This window comes from Natrix helvetica (genome assembly GCF_964273705.1).
Source record: "Natrix helvetica genome assembly, chromosome: 7".
Taxonomy (NCBI): domain Eukaryota; kingdom Metazoa; phylum Chordata; class Lepidosauria; order Squamata; family Natricidae; genus Natrix; species Natrix helvetica.
Genome location: NC_138558.1, coordinates 22,987,346 through 23,012,897, shown reverse-complemented (window position 1 = coordinate 23,012,897; position 25,552 = coordinate 22,987,346). Strand labels below are relative to the sequence as shown.

The 25,552-nt window shown below is 40.9% G+C and overlaps 1 protein-coding gene and 1 long non-coding RNA gene across 3 annotated transcripts in view; one reads left to right on the top strand and one right to left on the bottom strand.

Moving 5' to 3' along the window:
• ARHGEF38 (Rho guanine nucleotide exchange factor 38) overlaps positions 1-25,552 on the bottom strand; it is a 54,191-nt gene that overhangs the window by 12,333 nt on the left and 16,306 nt on the right. The window contains exons 3-7 of the mRNA XM_081960221.1: positions 24,271-24,394; positions 19,543-19,690; positions 15,791-15,808; positions 8,171-8,370; positions 4,283-4,416 (exon numbers count right to left, since the gene is read on the bottom strand). Of these exons, the coding sequence (XP_081816347.1) occupies positions 4,283-4,416; positions 8,171-8,370; positions 15,791-15,808; positions 19,543-19,690; positions 24,271-24,394 (624 nt within the window). The remainder of the gene's footprint in view (positions 1-4,282; positions 4,417-8,170; positions 8,371-15,790; positions 15,809-19,542; positions 19,691-24,270; positions 24,395-25,552) is intronic.
• Positions 1,007-24,373, top strand: LOC309395729. 2 transcript variants are annotated; one of them, XR_014175980.1, is made up of 4 exons: positions 1,007-1,102; positions 20,467-20,546; positions 22,973-23,172; positions 24,236-24,358. It is a non-coding gene; the product is annotated as an uncharacterized lncRNA (long non-coding RNA). The 2 variants fall into 2 exon arrangements; XR_014175979.1 differs by lacking the exon at positions 22,973-23,172 and having other exon boundaries at positions 24,236-24,373.

The window sequence follows — 25,552 nt, the reverse complement described above, 5'->3', positions numbered from 1 at the left end:
CAATAGGCTGACACAGTAAACTGCTTAGAGAGGGATGTAAAGAACTGTGAAGTGGTATATAAGCGCTACTGCTATTGCATGGGAGGTTTCATTGTGTTAGCTGCCTAGAGCTATTTAAGTGGCATGGAAAATTGTATACATCTAATAAATAAATACATACATACATCTACTTAATAAATAAAAATATTATCATAAAAAATATGGGAGGGTTTTCTGGGATTGTTTTCATTTCTTTCATGACAGGTGAGATCTTGAGGGAAGCATATAAAGTCATAATTTCTGTAAAAAAAAGGTACTTAATTTAAGAATTTCGTGTCTTTGGGATCTTTCTGTGAAATAGTAATTTTGTGCTTTCAATGAGCAAATATGAAATTGGTAATTGAGTTTAGCCTTATCTTGGCCAAATTAGGTCATACATGCACTCACAAACTTTTGGAATGCTTGCGATTCGTACACTATAAAATACATCTGTTAAAAGCTTTTATGGAAAACAAAATCCTACTAGGACTGATAGAATTTACTTTGCCAAACAGAAGAGGGTCAGTAATTGATTAAAGAAGTTAGAAGCTGCTGTAAATGTCAACAATGGAAAATGTGACCTGAAACAATAACTTAGAACAGGGGTGTCAAACTCGCGTCACGGCGTTATCACGTGACGTATCACAACTCCCCCCCTTTCGCTAAACTGGGTGTGGCTGTGGCCAGCGCATGACACATCTGGCCCACGGGCCATGATTTTGACAGCCCTGACTTAGAAGAAAGAAAAATGCTGAGATTTCAGAAAAACTTAACCCCACCCCAAAATACTTCAGTGCTACTTGAGTTTGAAAAATGTGGATTAAAAAGAAACTACAACACAGAGAAATACCCTCTTCATCATGAGAGCGTTATCAACCTGCACAGAATTTTTTTGACCGTATCATTCCATACAACTGATAAGAACTGGCACAGAATCAAGATCTACAAACTTTTATTGTCAGTTCAGATTTCTGAATTTCATTGTTAACAAGTAGGGCAGGCTGTGCTAGAGAATCAGAATGGCTGCTGCATGCTAATAGTGTCGATACTGGCTGAGATGGAGAAGCAGTTAACTAAACTTAAGGTAATTTCCTCTATTTTTAGGTTTAGGTCCAAATGTGAACTAGTTAAGCTTTGAAATTAATCGAGCTGCCAACTACAATAACCTCATCTGAAGCCCCATTTTGTCTTTTGTACTGTGTGTTTGGAGTCCCATCTAAGGCAGAAGATTTGACACACTACTTTGTTTAGTTCTGGCTTCCATTAAAATATTAGCCACAGAAAAAATGGAATTGCCTTTTTGTAGCCAGATGCATTCTCATCAATAAACAGCATATACTTATGAAGTCAGTCACAGGCTGTAACAAAATACATATTTCATGAGTAAGGTACTGGTTAGCACCACTTTGCTAAGGAAACTGGTTGGAATCAGAAAGCAAAGAATTAAACAAACAACCTGATCACCGTCCCTAATTTGTATGTAGAAACTGCAGAATTGTGGCATATAAAAACATTCTCAAAGTAAATTATGTGCTCCAGGTTTCCTAACACCTTGAGAAATGCATGGAATAGGCAAACCTGTTTTGGAATAGGCAAATAATAATGACATAATAGGAGGAAAAGGAAGGATACCCAACGAAAGAAAATGCTTAGTACTCTGACCAATAACTCTCTTAAAAGCCTTGTAGAGCAATGGCTGGATTTACATGTTGCACTAAGCCAAGGGTGTCAAACTCAAGGCCCACAAGCCGGATCTGATCCAGGGGGCCGACCTGGAAATATCAAAGAACTAGCCCGCAGTGCCTGTGGCAGCCAAAATGTTTTGGCCAGCAAAGTGTTGCAGGAGGCCGTCCAGGCCAAAAAAGGGGCATGGAGGGCCCCATATCCCACTTTAGCTGGCAGGATGCTACAGGAGGCGTCTATCCCGTCCCTCCTCTCCTGGCTGGCCCACGGAGAATTACAGTGCTGATCTGGCCCTCAAAGAAATCCAGTTTGACACCCCTGCACTAAGCCATAACAAAGTTGACTTAGTTGTGGCTTAAGCATGTTGCATGAAATCGGCCACTGTGGATTGAAAATGATTGATGTGAGTAAATCCAGCAAAGGTTGTTTTTTTTTAAACAAAGTTTTATTGGTTTTTTTAAAATTTGCAAGGAAAAAGGTAGTGGAAAAGTATACAAATTTTGGCAGTTGCAAAGTGTGGTAGGTGCCCCCTCCCTCCAAACTCATAGTATACATCTGGGTATAAGTCATTAATACATAGTCATATATAATCAGCATATTAATTCTATTGGTACTTTCAATCAATTTAATACATAGTAATATATAGTCCACATGTTAATTCCATTATTACTTTCGGACAGTTTATGTCAAAGAGATTTTCTTATTCATTTTTGTGATCTGAGCTTTCTTGGTATTGCCCCATCTCCCCCCGCCGGCAGAGCTCCGGCCCCTCCCGTGTCCTGCATATCTGTTGTAGGATCTTCTATTTTTTCTAGGTGTATTTTGTTTTTTTCCATAAAGGCCTGTGCCTCTATGGGTGTGTTAATTCTAATTCTTGTCTCCTCCCAGAATATTAACATACCTTCAGGCATCAACCATCTGAACCACACCCCCTTCTGGTATAATTTATTCGCTAATTGCGAATAATTTTTCCTTTTTTCCCTAACTTTCTTGGGGATCTGCTTCAAGATAGTTATTTCCCTATCATGGTATGTCAGGGCTTGCCCCCTTTGTACACCCAGAATTTCGTCTCTTGTGCTTTTTCTAAGGAATTTAATATGTACCTCCCTGGGTACATTGTGTGTTCTGGCATAGGCTGAATTCACTCTATAAACCAGATCTATCTCCCATTCCATCTGTTGTTTTTCTTTGTGGGTATATTCAGCCAAAATGTTTATCATGATGTCCCTTATGTTTTCATCATCTGCTTCCATCACGTTTTGAAATCTAAGATAAAAGGACATTCTCTCAAATTCTATTTTCATTTGTTGGGTATCAAGTTCTTTGTTTCCCTTCTGCACCACCTCTACCCCCTCCCTCATCTCCGCCACCCCACCCTCCACAAGGTCCAGTCTCTGTGAGTTTTTATGAATTTGGGCTTGGTTCTCTTTAATTTCTTCTTTCATTTCCTTTAATTGTTTCTTAATTTCCTCTTGTCCCTGTAAGAGTTGCTGAAGCATTTGTTGCAAATCCATCTCTGTACTTTTCGGTTGCATCAGGTCTGTTATCTTTGATTGTGTAGCAGGACTGGAAGTTGCTGATGTCGGGGCAGAGGTAGCAAAGCTAGGCTTTCCAGGAGGTGGTCTTTTAGGAGACATTGTTTATAGAATAAAGAGCTCAGTCAGTGTAGAGACTGGACAGCTAGAGCGGCAGAGCAGCCAGATGAGTCCAGGAGGCAGAGGATCCAAGCAGAAGAGAATTTCTCTAATCAGCCTGACAATAGAGTAAAGTTTTTCACCCCAGAGAGTTCAAAGAGTGGCAATCCACAAGAGATTCATCTGAGTAGCACGGAGACAAAGACCGGAAGCCTGAGTTTTTAAAGGTGGAGTCAGGTTTCACAGTTCATGAAGACAACGGAAGTGTGCCATCTTGCCCTGCCAGCTTCGGGTTTAGAGGCATAACAAAGTTTTCAAAGTTCCCAAAGTCCTCAGATCATCAGTATATTATGGAGTTAAGTTCAATGAAAGTCACTTTAAGCAAGGGTGTGGCATCATTGGTTGGCTCTCCCCCCTCCTCCTTCCCCTGGGGCTGAGAGCAAAATTGTTCAAAGCCGCCTGTCCCAGGGGGGGGGGAATCCTCCTCCCTCCAGCCGCGCCTCCCAAGTTAGCCGAAAGAGAAAGTTTTAAGCTGCTGAAAAGTTCTTCAAACCAACAAAGGGAGTGAAGGGGGGTATGCGCCTCATCGCACCGCCGCTGCTTCCTTCTGCTTTTTCATTCTCTGTGCAGCCTGTCAGCGAAGACGCCTTACGCGCCCTCCGATCTGCTCCCCGGTGCCTTGAGCGCGCAGGGGACCTCCCGCTGCCCGCCGCCGATGCAGGGATCCCCCGTGATGCCGCCCCTCCGGCAGGACGCCTCTTCGGGGCGTCCTGTGCCCCCCAAGGAGTGGGGAAGCCCACCGGGGAGCCGGAGCGAGCAAACGAGTTGCCCGTCGCCGTCAGCCACCGGAACCGGAAGTCCAATCCAGCAAAGGTTTGATTACTCAAGAAACCACATCTAAATACACCATAGTTTAGTATGATGTGCAAACACAATGAATGATTTACCTGAGGTTCTCCTCCTGTCAGAATCTTCAGATGACCAGTCACTCTCTTGGACTTTTTACTAATTGAGTGAATATTTAACCTTGAAAATTTATCCTTCAAAGTTTCATCTTCATCAATCTTCTTATACTTAAGCACTGTAATCAGACAAATCACATTAAAAATAACAATGTACTGATAAGGCACCAGCGAAGTTCTATCTACTTTTTAAAAAATGCTATCACAGATTACAGAAATAAAGAAACAGAGGCTACAATTTGTTCTACTGATGGAAAGAAGGAATAATTAAGTCCTGATGACCACATAAACTTTTTAAAAGTTTAATTTTACTAATTGTTACTGTCATTTTCAATAGCAGCCTTTATTCCATTTATTGCAAAATGCATAGATGCAATTTTCATGTGTTTGCAAAGCAAAATTCTTAGTGAATCTATCAGGGAGAAGTTCAGATACAATAAGAAAAACATTCTTAATGTTATTTATATGCCTTAAGCAAATGCAAGCATCTAATACTAGAGCTGTAGCAATTTTTCAAATCTTCTCATGCAGTAAGATAAATAAAATGGGAACAAAATGTTCTGGGATTTAATGATTATTATTTTTTTTGCCTATGAATAAGCATATATTGCTCTTTATGAAGAACAATAGCCCAAGGAATTCCCATATAAAGAGATGAGATACCCATGAAATCTAAATGCAGGGAATGTTTATCACTTTGAAGCTAGTAATTGTTGAAAACTGAATTGGGAACCAGATGAATATTGCTTTGATCCTACAAAGAATATGTAGGTGCTATAATATGTTTAAGGATCCAGTCAAATATCATGGTCATTGCCTATATTTTAACATCACAATAAACTATTTTCTCATGATATGAATTGGTTTATCTCTTTTTATGGGTTATGGGCCCCTTACTTCCTCAGATTTAGCTCCTGCGAAGTGTTTTTATTGGACTCCCAAATCTTTGAATTGTGAAATTCCAACCAATGTGTTGTTGGATAGAAACAGAGAGTTAGAGATAACGCTAAGAATTTGCTGCCATCTAATAGTTGTTTAGATTTTTGCAGCCCTACTTTGTGATCAGATTAAGTTCTGTGTATGGTGTACAAATACAGAATATGCCTATCCAAAAATAAGCCTAAATGTAGATTATTGTCATATTAAATGTGTGCTGAATTTACAAATCATATTAATACAAAATGGGATTAATTTGATTTTAACTTACCATACCATATATGACATATGACTGGACACTATATGTGAAACTAGCCAATTGTAGTTTGTTCGATAGTTAAGCAGACTAGGGTGCTTGTACAGGTAATACTCAATTTAGGACCACAGTTGAGAGCAAAATTATGGTCATATGTCACTGTGGTCATTAAGCAAGATGCCCACCGAATTCCAGCAATCCCTACTGCAGTTGTTATTTTGGAGCAGGGGTGGCGAACACGCGGCTCGCGAGCCACATGCGGCTCCCGGCCAAAATAAATGAGGCTCTTTGCCTCTTATCATTATTTAGTATACTGTGGCTCGGATCGCGCGCTCCCTTTCGGAAGCTGGGGAGGTCCTTTGCAGGCAGCTAGAACGGGCCGCCTGCAAAGGACTTCCCCAGACTTGCTTTGAGGAGCACGGGGCGACTGAGGCTAGTTGTGAAGCCCCAAAGCCCCCACCGCCACCGGAAGAACTGCTGCCACCTCCTCCTCATCCTCCTCTAACAGGAAGCACTGCTGGATTTGCCGCCCGGCGCTGCAACTGAGATGAAGCCGCCAAAGCTCCAGCCGGCATCTCCGCGCGTGGCAGCGGCGCCTCCCCTCCGCTCGGAGCAGCTGAGCTCAGTCAGCGCTGGGTTACCCCTGCCCCCTCCTCCTCCTCCGCCGTGCTTTTGAGGAGCCATGAGGCTGCAGGAGCCAGTAGGAAGGCGGGGGGGGAGCAGGGGAAAAAAAGCCTCATGGCTCCTCAAAAGCACGGAGGAGGGGGAGGGGGCAGAGGTAACCCAGCGCTGAACTCAGGAGCAAATCTGGTGATTCTGTTGGAGGAGGAGGAGGAGGAGGAGGTAGCAGCAGTTATTCTGGTGGCAACTCGTACTTGTCGGCATCTTCAGCAGAAGCCCTGCCCACAATGAAGAAAGGAAAGATGGAGCAGATCCACGCAGATGACGTCGCTGTAACATGACTGAAGGAGGAATTCTGGGAGTTGAAGTCCACAAGTGTTAAAGCTGTCAGGTTTGAAGACCCCTGGGGGGTTTTTTCCCTAAAGGGTTAGGGGTGCAAGGGTCTTGTAACTTGACAGCTTTAAGAGTTGCGTGCTTCAAATGCCAGAGTTTCTGAGCCAACATTTTGGTTGCTAAGCAGGAGCATTGTTAAGTGATACTGATATTATATAACACTTTGAATTAAGCGGGTACCTTGAAGAAACATAACTTTGAGTTTCAAATAATACTGATTTCGTTGTTGTCTTAGGTGACATCTGTGAAAAAAATTCGGGTGCTCAGGCATGAAAATGTGCCGCTCAAACACTATACTTTTCTGTTCACATCGAAAAAAAATTAGAGGGGACATTGCTTCCGGGTCTGTTTTGGCAGGTCACTGCGTGGTGTGGCTCTCTGACTCTCACAGTTTAAAATTTTGGCTCTTTTTGTCGAACTTGTTCGCCACCCCTGTTTTGGAGCATGTGGCGGTGCCTCAGGTAGTGGGGGAGTCCCTGGATTGCTGAATGGTCATAAATCGAGGAGAACCTGTATAACATTTGGAAAGGTCTCTGACTCCTGATCTTATGTCTCGCTACATTTTTGGGCTTAATAAGTGGATGTTGATTCTTTCATATTTCTTTCAGGAATGCGTTGTACAAACCAAATGAATTTTAAAATTTAATATTATGCTTAATTATTGTAGCTTGAATTTGACTTAAATTCCTATCTGAATGCCTTTATTTCAACAATCTATCCTTCTGTAGTATGTATTACCTCTGCAAATGCATTTGGCATACTTTCCCTACACAGAACAATCATTCTGAAATCAGACAAATACCGTATTAAAGTGACGGAATGACTTTCCTAAAATTAAAGATCCCATAACGTAAGAATCCTACAGGAACAGGTCCACTGGCATTCAGCTGGTTCAGACCAGTTCTAGCAAACTGGTAGTGGAAATTTTGAGTAGTTCAGAGAACCGGCAAATGCCACCTCTGGTTGGTCCCACCCTCCCATTCCTGCCCTTCCTGTCCTACACTCCCTTGTTTTTTTAGCTCAGCTGATTCGTGGGGCAGAGCAGATTGTTTAGCTCAGCTGAACAACAGCTCAGCTCACCAGCGCTGACACCAAGGGCGGTCTTTGAGTGCTGCGTGCATGGGAAGCACCTGATTGCGCGCAAAGCACTCTCTCATAGAACCGGTAGAAAAAGATTTGGAATCCCACCGCTGACAATCCTTAATTCCAAACGCATTGCCCGTATTTGTTATAAATCAATCCATGGCTTAATTTGTAAACAAATAATTTGGTCAGCTCTTTAGATCAACCCAGATTAATGTGGGATGAAACAACCCTCTCAGGAAAGGCATTTCAGTTATATAGCTAAGCTTTAGCCACACGAAAATTCCTAGTAGATTCAGACAAAGATTTGTTTGATTTGCAACTCTGTTTTCACAGTGGCCAGCCAAATTTATTGAAAGCTCACCAGAATGGAAACGAGGAGAATGATGCTTTTTCACAGTCATTCCTCAGGTACTTATATTTAAAGCCAAGCTGCTTGCTGCTGTTTGCCAAGCTTCAAATTTCATTCCATACAGGGGGAAAATCAATATGGTCCAGCATCTTATTTTCTATCATGATCATTTCATTCTCCTGAAAAGGTCATACAAGCACCGAGATATCTCATATTGTTGACTTTCTCTTACCTATATCTTTTCTCCTTTTAAGTTCATTTATATTCATATTCATATCTTTCATAGCAACCAAGGCATCCTGCAATGCTTTGTGGTCGGGGTGAGACCTAGGAGTGGCATTCAAGAGCTCACACAATAACAAAGGATACTTCATTACACGTTGTATTGGCTTGATCATCAGAGATCCCATATCTAAAAGATTTGGTTTTCCCCTGAAATTTAAATTAAGCCATGTTAAGTACAAAGGAGAGTTCTTGCAAAATAGGGAAGAAGAATAAGAATGTATTTCCTTGTAATAATTAGCTTTCATAACAACCTTACACTAACAGCAATTCTTACCGTAACAAGCTTAGGAGTAGTGGGGAAATGTTAGCATGAGTATTTGATTATTACAATTGTAGATACATCTAGTTCTGCAAAGGCTGTTGTTTAATGGGCCAAAGAGTCAACGCCTTCCATGGTTTTATGAATGAAGTTCAGAGGCATAAAAGTCTAGTTCCCTTCTGTTATAATTCTGGCTCATCTACATTTCAATGACTGTGTTGTCATATAACACACCAAACCACAAACAGAGAACCGCAGTTTAGCTCAGCATGGTGTACTGTAGGAACCCCTTTCCCAGAAAAGTGAAATATCCTGGGAAATACTGAAAAGGCAGAATGTTATATTTCCTTGGATCGGAAATGGAGAAGCATGTTTTTAGGCAGGAAGCAGACTCACTCTTAATAGCCCCTACCTTTGTCAATGGGCCATTAAAAAAGCCTGGGTCAGTCTGTTCTACATAACAAAGATCTCTCCCCTTCAGCTCCAGGGTGATGGGATTAAGGCATGATAGTATTAGCCCTTTACCCATCTCACCATAGGGCACCTGGGAAGAAGCAATGCTCAACCAAATGTGGACTCACAACCTACAGAGTTGCCCCTGCATGGCCCCATGGGAGTCTGACAACCAATCAGAATACAAGCTCAAGATCAAAGGCTAGAGAGGGCATAAAACCAGGAACTTTCAGCATCTCTCTCTCTTTTTTTCTTCTTCACCCAACATCTGGAAGCACGTGATCCCCCTTTTCTGTTCAGGAACTCAAGCCATGTGATCCTGTCCACCATTAAACCATCTTTCCAAGCAGCCTCCATGTTTCCAGTGTCTTTTTCCCCACTTGGAACTGACCCACAAGGACATTTCTTCCAACAGTACAAAGCCAGCTTTCTGGCTAAAGGTAATGATAAAGGTTTCCCTTTTCAAGACATGTCTCCAGTGCTCATCTCTGTTTCTTAGCAAAGGATCCAGCACTTTGGTGGTTATGTGGCCAGTACATGCTGAGGCACATGGAATGCTGTTATCTTCTCTCTGAAGTGGTACCTATTTATCTACTCACATTTGCATGCTTTCGAACTACTAGGTGGGCAGGAGCTGGGAAAGTAACAGGAGCTCACCCCCTCACACAGTGCTCGGGTCTCAAACTGAGATGGTCAAGCTCAGCATCTTTAACCACTGAGCCATCACACTCCCAAGCTTTCTGTCTAGTTTAGCACAAAGTGAAAACCCACCGTGTTTGCTTAATTTAGAGAATGATAGTTAGCTGTGGCTAAGCAGATTGCTTAAATACAGCTGCAAATGGCAAGAGATATCTGTCTATCCCAGTGGTGGGTTGTAGGCGGTACACTCTGGTACGGGCGTACCGGTGCCTGCCTGGAGTACCGGGTACCGTTCTGGTATGGTGCTCCGGAGGGCCTACCCGCCCGAGCTCCTTACCTGTATTTGAGCTCTTCGGCGCTTCAGCGCACAGAGCGCACAGCGCCTGCACGATGCTTTGCCAAACAGGTGGAGCATTGCGGAGGCTCGTGAAGGAGTCATGCGCATGCTACGTGCATTCATGTGGTGGGTGCCGGGTCCTGTTGCACCGTACCGGTTGTACCGGGATCCAGAACCCACCACTGGTCTATTCATACAAACATTACTTTTTTGAATAGTTTAAGTGGCACACTAAAGGCTATTTCTGAACTAATTTCAAACCTAGACTTAATAGCATTTGTGGTGATTATGCAGAGCTTAGGGAATGCTTCCATTACAGTGAGCAAAGACTGCCTTTTGCCAATCAGGGCATTTGACCATTTACTGTATACTAGCACAAAACTTCACTGTATCAGACTGGAAATAAAACTTCACTTGCAATTGATCTACTATAACTAGTACAATCAGATGTTGACCTTCTTTCTACTGGCATTGGATTGGAATGGATTGGATTGGATTAGATCGGATTAATAAACTGTTGATGAACTTGTTGTCCTTCCCTGTTGACTCATTGGAACATACAGTATAGCACAGTGATGGCTTACCTTTTTCTAAAGATGTGCCTAAATTGTGCACGTGTGCACTATCGCACGTGCGGCCATCCACCTGCGCATGTACGCATAACCCCCCCTACATGGGGGAGAGGACTTTTCACCCTCCCCAGGCTCTGGAGGCTTTCCTGATGCCCGGGGAGGGTGAAAAGGGCCTCCTCCGGCCCTCTGGAAGGCCAAAAATTAGCTGGAGCTGAGGGCTACCATACTGTGTGCCACCTGTGACACCCATGCCATAGGTTCGCCATCATGAGTATAGCATATTTTGTTTGCTTTTTAAAATTGGGATTGCTATTATTTTTCCCAGGTATACAGTACATCTTATCTTGGCAAGCTCATTTCCTAAATAACATGGCTGCAAACCATACTAGGAAACAACAAAATTGCAGATATTAGTGGGAAGCCACTTCTATATTATCTCCAGGAAAACTACATGTCTATGAAGTCATCAGGATTCAGGCTCAACGTGAAGACGCCTTTACGTAAAAGCAAAACAAAATAAAAGGATCAATACTGCAGAATAAGGAAATTAATTTCTGCCAGGAACTCAGTTGTTTGAGCAGAGTTATTTAAGCCAGATCTGACAGCTTGGGGGAGCTCCTACTTCATAGTGCAGAGAATTCTGCACTATTTTCTGTTTCAACTAAAATGCAAAAGCTTCACACAGAAGGCTTCTCATTTCTTTGCAGCTATATATGTGTGTGCATGCCTAAATGACTCTCAAAATTATTCATGGGATGTCATGGAGCTATTATTCTGCTAATCGCCAACATACTGTCTTTGCTATGAGTTAAGGGCTCTGGGTAGAGCTTAAAGAAAAGGGTTATTGTAGAGCTGAAACATCTAGTAGACAGATGTGCAGAAATCCACATGCCAAAATGCTCATTAGGATTCCCAAAAAGAACAGAGCCTGTTATTGTGTCTGGATGCTTGGAGGTTACATGAATCCCCTGTATCTAGTCCAAACAGCACCATCCATAAATTGTATTTTGAAAGACTAATGAATTATTGACCAATTTATAATCAGTGCAGCTTTTGGCCTACATTTTAACAACGTTAAGGGCACATGAATTGTCAGAAATTCAGCACGAGTAATTTAATGCACATCTGCTATTGGTACGCCTAGGTAAGTTATCTTTTTCCTCTTTTGATATTATTGGTAAAAGCACAACCTTAACTACATTTGATTGAGACAAGAGCTTTATTATGCCAACTCAAGATCATAAAACCATGCACGCTTTCTAATTAAGAAGTTTTCATTGGCCAAGGAAGGGTAGGTCAGCTGCTGAAACTGTGTCTGTGCTTTGTTATAAGATGTGTGTGTGTGTGTGTGTGTGTGTGTGTGTGTGTGTGTGTGTGTGTAATGCCAGGTGACAAACAATTTCCATTCGTGACCAGAGATACTGCACCAATAATGATTAGGTTAAATTGTGTAAGCTGAAAAGCGTTTCCTGATTTTTTTTCTTTAATTATATGGATGCTCTATTTAGAGTTCAAAACTACGGAATACAGACCCAATCGTGCAACGATCAACAAAAAACTGGGTTTACCAAAGCTGTTAAGCCAAAACATGCTTTATTTATTTATTTATTTATTTATTTATTTATTTATTTATTTATTTATTTATTTTTTATTTATTTATTTATTTATTTATTTATTTATTTATTTATTTATTTATTTATTTATTTATTTATTTATTTATTTATTTATTTATTTATTTATTTATTTATTTATTTATTTATTTATTTGGCTTTCACATGTTGTGTGAAGCCAACAAACTGCACTTTATTAATATAAATCTTTGTTTAAACCAGCACTGTATGTGGAGACCATGAGCAAAAGGCAACAAAGAGACTGAGAGAGAGAAAAGGAAGTCACTGGAAATGTATCTTATCCTGCCTATCTCTGACATCCCCACTTCTATGATCATCAGTTCCCATCGCTTTTATAGCAGTCAACAGAATGAGGATATGGACAGCAAGTCTTCACTACCCATTCCTTAAAGACCTAAAGGTCTTTATCCTCCAGCTACTGATACCATTACAGGCAGATTGCTTGTAGAGCTTCATGGATAGCATGGCCTCATGGATGTTTAATGCTATAAAGGAGACATGAGGGGGCATGAAGGTGTGAGAAGGTAGGTGTTCATGGTCCCAACGGAGCTCAGGTCCGAGGAGGATGAAACAGAGTTAGGGCTGATGGAGGAATGACCAGAGAAGCAGGACGAAGCAGTGCCAGGTCCCTCAGGCCTGGGAAGGATCGCCAGTGAAGGAGACAGGGAGCAGGATGACCAAGCAAAGGGGGGGGGGGAAGAGGGCAGGAAGCAGAGCAGAGGTGTGACGGAGCTGCGGTAATGAGCAATTACCGCTCCACCCTGATCCCCGAGCACGGAGAATGGGGAGGGATCAGCGCAGGGCAACCTGACAACTATCGAAGAAGGTACCATGCCCCTCTTTGCAAGGCTCACCTGGGGAATGAGATTTAAAGAGACAGTGTCTGGAGGGGCACTTGTTGGGAGCAAGCCTCGTCTTTTTCCAGTCTATGCTGTTACCAACATCTGGATACTTTGCTTGCCTTGCCCTGTTTGCCTTGCCCTGCCTGCATTGCTTCCCTTGCTTGCCTTGCCATGCTTGCTTGCTATGTGCCAGTTCTCAGCGACCCAGTTCTGCTGTGGGTTGTGCTGCAGTCCCAGTGAACTCTTCCTGTGATGAGGATCCTTGGAACCGCATTCCCTGAACCGTGGCTGCTCTCAGAACTGTGCTCCTCCTCTGGACTAATAGCAGCCAGGAACTATTGGAGCTGCGTGTTTAGAGCTAAGCGGAGAGAGTGGAAGGGTGGCGAGGAGAGGAGAGGAGAGGAGGGGAAGAGAGGGGATAAGAGAGAAAGAAGCAGAGGCGAGGAAAAGAGTAGGAGAGAGAGAGAAGGAGCAGAAAGAGGAGAGAGGAGAAGGAGAGGGGAAGTAGAGAAGAGAGAGATGGTAGAGGGAAGAAAGGAGGTAGGAAGGAGGAGAGAGGGAGAGGAGGTAGTGTGGTTGTGGAACATGGTATAATATGGTGTATGGAAAGCAGAAGAACAAATGAGAGTTATTATGGGTAGATGGTGAGAAGAATTGATATAATATTGGCTAATACATAACAGTGTTTGTCAAAATGTAATGGTATACTTGTGGATATTTACAGTATATGACATTTTTTTTAAAAAACTTTTTTTTTTAAAAAAAAAGAGATTTGTTCCTGGACTTGCAGTGAACAGTGGAACTTTTGGGGCAAAGTTGGAGCAATAAAAGCCTTTATTCCGTCTGTGTTGCTTCTATGCCCAGCCCTGGGTCATCACAGTACGTCTTCTGTCTTTCCGGAGGATGAGAGTGAGCTAGTTGACTTTATCCAGGCCTTCCATATACTTGTATGAATGCTGGATTGAGATTTTAAAATTTTACTTGATTATCAAGTCATTTTTTTTAATTCTTAGTCCTCAAAGGACGATTATATGTGATACTCCTCATCACATAGATACGGTATGTTTTCTGAATGAACTGCCCCTAACCTGCTCAGTTTAATGTTTCTTTTAGTTTAATGGGGGAAAAAAAAAGAATCAGGGATGACATGATAGCAATGTTCCAGTGTCTGCTACAAAGAAAAGGGGGGCAGCTTATTCTCCAAAACACCTGAAGGCTGAACAAGAAGGTGGCATGCAGCTCCCTCTCTGTGGGCACACGAGCCATTGCCCCAGTTCAGTGCTGCCGTGCATGTGCACGCATCTCCTTCCAGCCACCTGGTCTTCGGGGTCTGCCAAGCATGCACGGGGGGTGGGGCACGCAAGGGGTACATGTGCGGGGCCCACATGCACATTGCATTTTGGGGGCTGGGCACGCGCATGCTTTGGGCACTCGGCCCAGAAAAGATTAGCCACCACTGGTATAGGGTCTCCTGCCTGAGCAGGGGATTGGACTAGGTCCCTTCCAACTCTGCTATTCTGTTATGCCACTGTAAGTCCATCCACCTTGCTCCTGGCCATCCTCTTCTTTCCTTTCCTTCCGCCTTTACCACTATTACAGCCTTTTCAAAGTAGAATAATTTGAGCCTGCTCATTTGTGCCTATAATAAGAACTCGGGACTGATTTGATTGACAATCTCTTTGTTTGTTTTCTTGGCTGGCCATGGTTTTCTCTATACTCTTATTGATTTTCCCCCAAAAATAGTGGAATACAATAACATATTCATTGATTTATGTACATAATAAGATACAATAAGCATCTTACAGGTAGTCCTGGACTTACAACCCCAATTGAACCCCCCCCCCCCCAAAATATGACATTTGTTAAATGAGTTTTGCCCCATTTTATGACACTCGTACAATTGTTAAGTGAATCACTGCAGTTGATAAGTTATTAACCCAGTTGTTAAGTGAATCTGGCTTCCTCATTGACTTTTCGTGTCAGAAGGTCGTAAAAGGAGATCGCATGACTCCAGGATGCTGCAACGGTCATAAGTATGAACCAGTTGCCAGGCATCTGAATTTTGAGCACCTGGTCATGGCGATGCTGCAGCGGTCATAAGTGTGGAAAATGGTCATAAGTCACTTTTTTCAGTGCCGTTGTAAGCTTGAATGGTCGCTAAATAAACTGTTGTAAGTATTATACATATACATAGGTGTTCTGACCCCCCTCTCCATGCCTGTGAATAAACCAGAACACAGGCTTGGCTGTTTGCCACTGTTTAATTACTGAGATAACGAATCCTTTGGCTGAGGGCCCAGACAACTCACATTCAATAGAGTAGCTCTGCAGCAACCCAGATAATTCAAATGAAGCAATGCAGATAGTCCAAACGAGTAGACACAGCTAGAATACACAGATAGATTTTCTTAACTACTAATTCCTGCAAATGTCCCCTCCCAACACCTCACCTATAATCTCTCTTGGGAGGGGCCAATCCACAACCACCTGTGCTTAATCATTTTCTGTGAGTCTGCCTACGGAGTTGCTGCTTCGGTTTCTCAGCCCTTCTCAATCTAGCATCAGGGACAAACTGCCTTTGATCCTCCCCACTGCTCCATGTCTCAGGCGCCTCCTGGTGGCCAACCAGCCTCTCTGGTCCCTGCTCTGAGTCTGAACCCTGCACAGGGTCCTCCACATCGTCCAGGGCAGACTCATATGGTTCCTCGCTATTCAAGTCCATCAGCAGCTCAACTGGATCCTGCTGGGCCACAACACATAGGGTTCACAATTAGCCATCCCAAATGCAGGGCGGATGTAATACTGTAATACAACTAAATAAATGTATAACTTACCCTTCTTCATAGATCTTTCTGCAAAAAGAAAAAAGAAATATGGAATCATTAGCAGTCTCTTAAGAAAAGCAATAGCAATAGCACTTAGACATACATTGCTTCACAGTGCTTTACACCCCTCTCCAAGTGGTTGACACTCAGCATATTGCCCCCAATAATCATTTTACTGACCTTGGAAGGATGGAAGGCTGAGTCAATCTTCAGCCTGGTGAAATTCGAACTGTCGAACTGCTGGCAGTCAGCAAAATTAGCTGAATTAGAGAATATTAGTAGGCTGGTCCTAGTTCAGGCATCTCTGATTGTTTGGTGTTTTTTTTTTTTTGAGCCAGTAGGCGTTAAGTACTTTATTTTTGGAGTATAAGACACACCCTCAAAAAGAGGCTGAAAATCTGGGTGCATCCTATACACTGAATACAGCATTTTTGGCCTCCTGAAACCCTGCCCCCTTCACCAAAATGGCCGTGCATAGCTAGTAGGAGGCTTTCAGAGAACTCCTGGGGACTGGGGAGGGCAGAAATGAGCAAAAAATGGGGCGTTTTTTTTGCTCAATTTTGCCCTCCCAGCCCCCAGGAGTACTCTATGAGCTTCCTAATGCCCCCTTTTTTTGACAAAATCGGGCCTGTTTTCGTGAAAAACAGGGGTGGTTTTTTGCTTGTTTTTGCCCCCACCCCCAGGAGCACTCTACAAGCCTCCTAAAGGCTATTCATGCCCTTTAAAAAAAAAGTTTTTGCACTCTGCAAACCTCCCAAAAATGGCCCGTTTTTCACGAAAACGGGCCATTTTTGGGAGGTTTGCAGAGTGCAAAAACTTTTTTGTTTAATTTGCCTCTTCAAAACCTTGCTGCGTCTTATACTCTGGTGCATCTTATACTCTGAAAAATACGGTATTTTGAGAACTGTCCCAGGCATCTAATGAAATGGCTATCACAGGGAATCTAACTAGTCACAACATACCAATTTTCCAGAACTGTTGAAATTATTTTTCCATGACACACAAGTACATCTTTAAGTCTCCCAGATGCATTCTATCACCTCAGCTTACCTTTGCATTTTTTTCTTGGCAGATAAACACACATCCTAACAAATCACAGGCTAGAGCCACCCACTGCTTTTATTGTTAAGATGAATAAAAGAATATATAAATGAATAAGAATAAAGTATTTATTGTTACAAATAAAACCTTAAAGACCCACGAGGAATCAAGAAGCCATATTGTAGACCCTAAGTGCTTAAACCAAACTATATCTTGATTTAGTGTTACTATAATAAGGCAGTAACTTTTTCAACATTACATATCCCTTCTGGCACAATAGGACTTTTGGATCTTCATTTCAATTTTAGATTCATCACAATTTGATATTATATTGTCAGGTTATGGGAATAAAATAAAGGGAAAGTTCTATTTGTGTGGCCCTAAGAAAAGATGAGGCATTTAACAAATAAATAAATAAATATTGATGAATAAATAACTTCTAAGTACTGCTTTGTTGAAGGACAGTGGAGTATCAGTTAGATCGTGCAGTTTTCTAAAAGGTGTTTCACTTTATTGATTCCTCAATGTCACCCTGAAGCTGGCCTGACTGAGGCCATTTTGAGACTTCAGGCTGACACGCTGGACAAGAGGGATAGGGAGGGGGAATAGAGGAGGGCATTGTAGTCAAAACAAAATACTTTCTTTTGGGAACCAAGGTCCTTCCTGCAGGTGCTCAGAAGATTGGGACCGGAGTCACCCAGCAAATGGACAGTATTCTGATTGGACTATGTGATTGATTGTTTTGAGAAAATGGAAAATGTTTACTTTTAATTAGGTGAAAACCACGGGAATAATCGGAGTTGGTTTTCACCAGCCTTTGCCAATATGACATATCCAAACACTTATTATTTGAGGGATCTACCTGCCTCTGAGCTTTGTTTGCTATGAGTATGTTACTTGGAACTCTGACATTATTCCTTTCCAATCTACTTCATGAAGCCATACATTCCACTTGCTTTTAAGAGTCAAGCAAAGCACCCACCCTTATGGCTTCACCTCACTGTCTTGTATTAACCCTTCCAAAAATTCCAAAAGATGGAACAGGCTAATGCCCAGGTGCTTCCATCCCATTGCTGGAATTTTCATGACCCCAGTAAATAGAAACTGTGGTGTAGCACTTAAAGATATGAATTCTTGGGCCTTACTGCATGAACAATAAGGGAACCTATTCTTAATATTCCATTTTTGGACTTTGGGGAAAGAAATGATGAATTGAAGAAAGCTCTGCTAAAAGTGGAACCAACAATTGTGATGGAATGAAGAACTGGCAAGTGGACTGGCTCTTTGTAATTCTATTCTGGATGAGGAGAATACCTGAAATCACCCAGAAGTTCTCCTTACAGTTGCTCCTTGCAAGGAGAACTGCAAGATACCGTAGTGGTCTTTGGCAAGTTTATGCTCTGGATGATAAGGGAATAGTCATCTTGCTCGACCCATGGTTGGCACCTTTAAGGGCACTGGATTTATATACTTTTCTAATCACTTTTGGAAATTGCTTGTTGACTGATTTTCAGATATTAGAAATCTTTGGATTGATATGTTTTACAGTGCCAATGACAGACATTTTAAGTATAAGTTTAAGGACTTTTTTAAAAATAAACAGCAAAAGGGTAATTAGAATTTTGATTTTGGAAAGTTACAAACAGACTAGATGAATTTGAAGTAAGATTTTGGAATTAATTATTCCTGTGGGAAAATACTTTTGTTTTGAATTATTTTAAAAAAAACATTCCAGTAATAAGACTTTAACTTTTTTTTTGAACAATTAATTTCAAAAGTATGAGCCTCTATGGAATATATTTAAAAGATGCTATGCTATGGAAGTGGAACAAGTGTTACCTGACATGATGACAATTGATTTAAATTTGATTTTAAAGTGATAGGTTGTGACATAGAAAAACATGTTACACATGGACATATTAAAAAATTGGCTGATATCTTAATAATGAAAAGGTACTGTAGATATAAATAACAAACGAAGAGAATAACCTGGATAATTTTCCTATATAGCATTTACAAAAGAGGTTAAACCTTTGAAGAATTTTGTGAGAAGGAAGAAAAGAAATCAAATTCTGGGACATCATTTGATGAGACTAAAGATCAAGATTATTAAAAGGGAGGAATATAGTGTTGATTTATTTGATTAAGGTTAAATAAATATCTTATATCTGATAATCCTTAATGAACTCTTGCTGATCAGTACTGAAACAATGAGGCTTTAAGGATTGTTTATAGATAAGATATGGGATGTGAGAAAAAGAGATCATTTGTTGCATTTTAGGAAAAAGTGATAAGTTATTGAAATTGTTTATACTCGTGATAAAAGGGTAAGTCATTTCTTTACATATCTTTTCTTTTTTACTGTTTTCTTTCCTCTTTTCTGCACTTTATGTGTTTTATTTTTATACTTTCGTTTTTTAGTTTGCATTAATTTTTTATCTTTATAATAATAAAGCAAAAGTAAAATAAAGATAAAAAGTAATATTGTATTTTTGCTAACATTTTAAATTATTTGAAATCATGCAAAAGGAATAAAAAGCATTAGATAAATCTAATCAAGTAACTTCCTAAAAAAAAGAGGCACCCTTAATAAAGCAAACTTTTGAAAATATAATCCCCTTCAACTCTCCCATAATTTAGGATTTATAACAAACATTAGCTCTCACAAATGCAGTACAACAGACAAAAAAAATGAAAACAACGTCTTCTAAAAATCTTACTTCAGGGACTGTAGACAGTCTTTTATACACTGTTTCAATTCCTCGTCCTTTTCATAGAATTCCAGAAGAATGTGAGCATCATCATGATGGTAACAGTAGATTTTGTATGCTTCTTCTAGTACATCTTTAATCTGTAGGAACACTTGACCTGGGAAAGTCAAAAATACATAAAAGTCAAAATAAAGCCACTGTCAGGTGATATATGGTCTCCCTAAAATTTGTAACGTGATTATATTGTCTCCTCTAAAATCTGCAGGACACTTAACGATTGGTCTTGGAAACTCTGTTTCCTGATTTGTCTACTTAGGAGTTGGAATCTCAGTTGGCCTCCTCAGTGGTAGTGCTGCAATTATTGCATATTGCTCTAAAGCAGGGGTGTCAAGCCCCTATTTGACCTTGGGAGTGGCGTGGGTGTGGCCATCTTGAAAACAGAGCTCCATTTTCACTGGCAGAGGGGGGGGCAGCTAAAAATGGAGCCTGGGAGGGTCGCACGTGGCCCTCCAGAGCTTCGTTTTCACTGTCAGAGACACCACGGTCTGGTACTTTGCTGTTTCTAGGGATCTAAGCACCCCATGGGCTGGATCTGGCCCCTGGGCCTTGAGTTTGACACCCCTGCTCTAAATGACACCCATTAAGGTCTCTCTTTTTAAAAGAACTTACTTTACACAGGACAGCTCGTTGGCTCAAGTCAACTTTGGAGAACTATAAGATCGAAGAGTTATCATGATTTTAGTCCTTCAGCAAAGGAATTATTTCCTTAAGGTGTTAGCTGCATTAAGAATCTTTCCGTGTCATTCTCAGTTAAGTCGTGATGTGCAAACCAATAATTATTTATTTCTTTAGTTTGAAAATAAAGCACAGCACTGTTGGGCTCCTTGATTTATACTGGACATTAAATCAAATCATTTTTTGTTTGTTCAATAGTCACAATAATGGTAGGAACCCAGTGATACCAACTTCAGAGGCACTTTTCCTGATTTTGAGACATCAAGCTGTTATGAAAGGTAAGCCCTCAACAAAGAAAAGCACGTACCATAAAGGAGGTCAGTCTTTGGCTTCTTGAAAGCAACTAGAAAGAAACTTCCTGAAAGAATTTACTTCTCATTAAGAGTACGATGCAGGTACAGAAATGGGAAAGCATAAGGCATGGTCTGATGTGATATCTCAGCTGCAAAAACTTATCTGTAAAAAGCAGCACCTCTGTGCAATGTATGTATTTTGGCTGCTAGCTAATTTGGGGACAAAACAATTCAGTCTTTGATTTTTCCTTTGTGTCTAGTAACTAAGATAAATGCCAAGCACGGAAAGGTGAACTGGGTTGACAAGAGGCTAAATGCACAGCTTTCATTACAGATAACGTGCCCATGGATATGATTAAATGGAGCCATGTCCTTTTTACTGCATGCATCAGAAAAGGAAACCTTCTCTTCCCTCCGCCACTCACATCATTTACTTTAATAACATTACGAAGAATATGAATCAACAACCTACCAAAGGCCTTCAATCAGTGTGTCCTTGGATGCTGCAGAAGGCTGTCCCCAAAAAGCTATTCAACTTATAATTAGCTATAATGAAACATGATTAGTTTTCTACCCTGTTGCCTCTGAACCAGGAATCACATAGCAACTCTTACAGTCAACAATACTATTCTTGTTTCTTCTCAGATTAACTATACATTGGCTGGTTTCATTCATCCCTTTAAATCATGAAGCACTAATGTCAACTCATATAATAATAAATAATAAAATTGTATTTGTTAGCCGCACCCTCTCCCGAAGGACTCGGGGCGGCGTACAATTAAAACACATAAAATACAAATATGGACAATACATACACAAGAATAAAGACGTATACGTGTACGTGGAGGAGGTAGACAGATGAATGGAAACAATTAAAATATAGTTGCCATGGTGAGGAAAGGGGGGGACGCATTCCACGCATACCTTCAGCTAGAGTTGGATCTCAGATTACTACAGCAGGCTTGTGAGGGGTGCACTTCATTGGAGAATGTGATTTATGATACAGACCAAGGGGAGGGAAGGAACGGGGTAAAGTTCAGCTATAATTCAAATGAGGCTCAGATCTGATTGCAATAGGGTATTGCCAAAATGGTGCTCCTAATAAATGACTGGTTTTCTTTTGAAACTTGGCTTGAGGCTCATGAATCAATTAGGGCATCTTTTGGAAACTTAACAACTTCTTTTTGTTTTAGTGTTCTGTGTCATGTGTGCTAAGACCTAACTTTAGGGTGTGACATGTTGTTTAAACCCAGCCAATATCCCAGTCAACAAATCATGATTTGTTATGTTTTATTTGTTTTTTTTTAAAGACAAAGCAAAACTTTATGTAGTGTGAATACAAACACCCAGAAAGCTACAGGTTACATAAAGCACTGTGGACATTTTGATGCTTTTCCACTACAGCATAAGTGTGATATATTAATGAATTACCTCTTCCAACTCAAATGCTCCAACGTAAATCTTGCTATCTTCAGATCTCCAATCAAAAGTTGAATGTCAAGTTTGAACCAGATCTTCACCCTATATTTGTATGTGTGTGTCACTTGTGCATGTGCATGCAAGCTCATGGAGGTTAAACACTCATTCAATGTGACTAAACCTTCAGCTTTGGTTCTGTTTAAAATTTGGATGGGTGAGCATCTGAAATCTAAGAGCTATAGGCTAGACTAGTGATGGCTAACCTTCTTTGGATCACATGCCAAAAGCAGGGGGAGTGCAGGGGGTCGTGTGCAGGAGTGCCACACCCATAATGCTATGCACACGACCCACATGTGCATGCACGCGCAACCAGCGCCCTCCCCCTTGCTTTTGGCGTGCTTTTTTCGCCCTCCCCAGGCTCCAGAGGCTTTCTAGGAGCCTGGGGAGGGAGAAAACAGCCTGAAGCCTCTGGCGGGTGAAAAATGGCCCTGGGCAACCCCTAACAAATGGCTCCGCATGCCACCTGTGGCACGCGTGCCATACGTTCGCCATCACGGGACTAGACTGAGGAGTTGAAAAAATATAGGAGGATGACAATGACAATTGATTCCTCATAGCAAGAAAACGCATGAATGTATTCTAGGTATGTGTTAGCCCATCCTTCCTGATCTAACATATTATTTATAGAGTATTGAATTACATCATTGCATAAATGATGACCAACTAAAAGATCAAAAAGTTATTTAGCTTTTGCATTCATAGGAAAAAAGCAAAAAAACAACAACCCCCAAACAATAAAAAAAACTCAGGGTGAAATCAAACATTGTGAGGAATATTAGATATTATAGTTCAGAAATACATATGGAAGGTCAGTTATAGTATGTTTGCTTTATATGACATCAAATAAAGCACCATTTGGGAAACTTTAAAAACCTTTGTTTTAATCTGTGTGAAGATGTCACTTTTATGCAGCTTTGTCCTTTTTTTTCTAGGCAGACCCAGTGAGATGGAGTAACTGAGGCGTTGGACTGGCGCTGCAGGGACCCAAATTTAAGCCCAGTATTAGCCATTGAAATACACCTTTGTTGTGAAAGTAAAATAAAAATACCCATATATTGTAAGTTGCTTTGAGCTCCTGGATGAAAAACAGAATATAATCTAATAAATATACAGAGTTAGTGGAGCTTTAAAGGTAAAGGTTTCCCTTGCACATATGTGCTAGTCATTCCCGACTCTAGGCGGTGGTGCTCATCTCCATTTCAAAGCCAAAGAACCAGCGCTGCCTGAAGACGTCTCTGCGGTCATATGACCAGCATGACTAAACGCCGAAGGAGCAGGGAACGCTGTTACCTTCCCAGCAAAGGTGGTCCCTATTTTTCTACTTGCATTTTTACGTGCTTTCGAACTGCTAGGTTGGCAGAAGATGGAACAAATAACAGGAGTTTACTCCGTTACGCGGTGCTAGGGATTTGAACCGTCGAACTGCCGATCTTTCTGATCGATAAGCTCTTAGCCAGTGAGTTAGAGCAAGTCAACTAATCTCTGGGTGGTTCATTTGAAAAGGGTTTGATAACACAGTCCAGTCACCTGTGTCCTGGAAACACCTAGAGCCAGTCAATCGATCTGTTTGCATATCCTCTAAGGAAAAGAGCTACAAAGCAACCCTCTCCATTACAGAACATACTTGAATGCCATGTAATATGAAACACAGCTCTGGACAGCCACATCCTGAGTAGGAGGTCAAAAATGGGAAGACGACAGTTTAGCAGTGCAAAATAACACCCATTTGTTTCAGCCCCAGATAATTGTTCTGCTATGTGTTGTCTTTTTAGGCCCCCTTTATGTGGATATCTCTGCTCTCAAACATTGATTGGCAAAGTGGCCTACTGTTTCCAGCCCAACAAATCGGGAAGGGCCCAGTAATGACAAAGCCTTGTTAGAGCTACCTGATGCATGGGGGCCTTCCCACATCCTGGGGCCAGGGCTCTCCAAAATAAAAGATATTTGACCCAGTTAGTATACAATTATATGCTGCTGGAAGAGCATCCGTAAGAAAGTCTGATAGGAGCTCTTGCCACCTGGTTTAAGCTAGGTGTGTGCAATTTGCCAGTTGATTATGGGCTTGATTCTCCATCTTTCATTTGCACACTACTTGGAATGGTAGTTTGGAAAAGTAAACAGGTAAGTTTGACCGTGGCTGGGGCAATGGGCAAATGATCGCAGCATTATTATTACAATCGTTGTTATTGCTGCAGGTAGCACTGTAGAAGTCAGGAAGACAACAACATACCAATGACTTGCATGGCTGGTTCCACGTCTGATGTTGCTTCTTCCAACAATGACAACAGTTTGGATGATATTTCATGGACCGAGTCAATGTTGCTGAATAAGCTGTCCACATCAAGCCGAGCAATCTAATGAAACCAAAACAATGGGCAAAAACTGGGGCAAAAATGAAGTGCTACTGTACTATTGTCAAGCTACTGTTTTGCTCACAAACGCACTCTAAATATCTACATTTTGATGAGTTTTCTCAGATGAGAATCAGATGAAAGAGAGGTTTAAGTAAAAGGACAATTGAAATAAAAACAAAACAAAACTGAATTTGAAATAGTTATATAAAAATGATGACTACATAATAAGCCAAAATGTATACATTGCTACTAAGATTTGAACCCAACAGGTTAAAGACTATATGATGAAATAGATTGCAATTTTTATTATTATATAAATACATACTATAAGAAACATGTTAAATAAATGTAAATACAAACATTTTCATACATTTTCATGGTAGGAAATGTATAGATCCATCTTCATTAATTTGTTTAAGCAGGGAATTCAAAATCATACTGGCTGGAGGATTAGGAGGCTGAGGGACAATATAACTAAGTAACACAAGGTTGGAGAATGGCAAATACTTTCCTTCCCCTCATAGCAACCTCCCTGTAAAGAAAGTTGTCCTATCTTAAGGTGTGTCTCTCAAACAAAAATGTGACAAAATTAAAGGTAATGATGTAAATAATTTAGATTATCAGCTTGATTAATAATTCCTAATGTCTATACTTTTAAAAATAGAAAAGTTATCCTTTTTGTTGCAATGCTATAGTATATACAAAGCAGCTATACAGATCCATTTAATAATAAAAATGTGCAAAAAATAATGAAAAATATTTTTTAATAGAGCGGGCTGCCTGTTTTGCTTGAAAAATAAAACTCAGAATGTGCTGTTTAAGTGGTAGCCAGACATTTGTGAAGTGCCAGCTGAACAACAAACTGACAGAATAAAACCTGCATGAAAAGATATAATTGTAATAAGCACTTCCATTAGCACCATTATCTCAGATGCAGTACCCTGCAGTCTGGGTTTACAAAGCAAATTACTATAAGATATTGTTAAGTATCTGCATGTGCAAATACAGCCTCTATGTCTCTCTGGCTTTTATTTATTAAATTTCTACACTGCCCACCTCAACTAAGTGACTCTGGGTAATTTACAACAACGTAAGAAATGAAACCTGAACAAAGGGACAGATAAAAAGTTAAAACTTAAAAGCGTGAAGTGAAAGTCA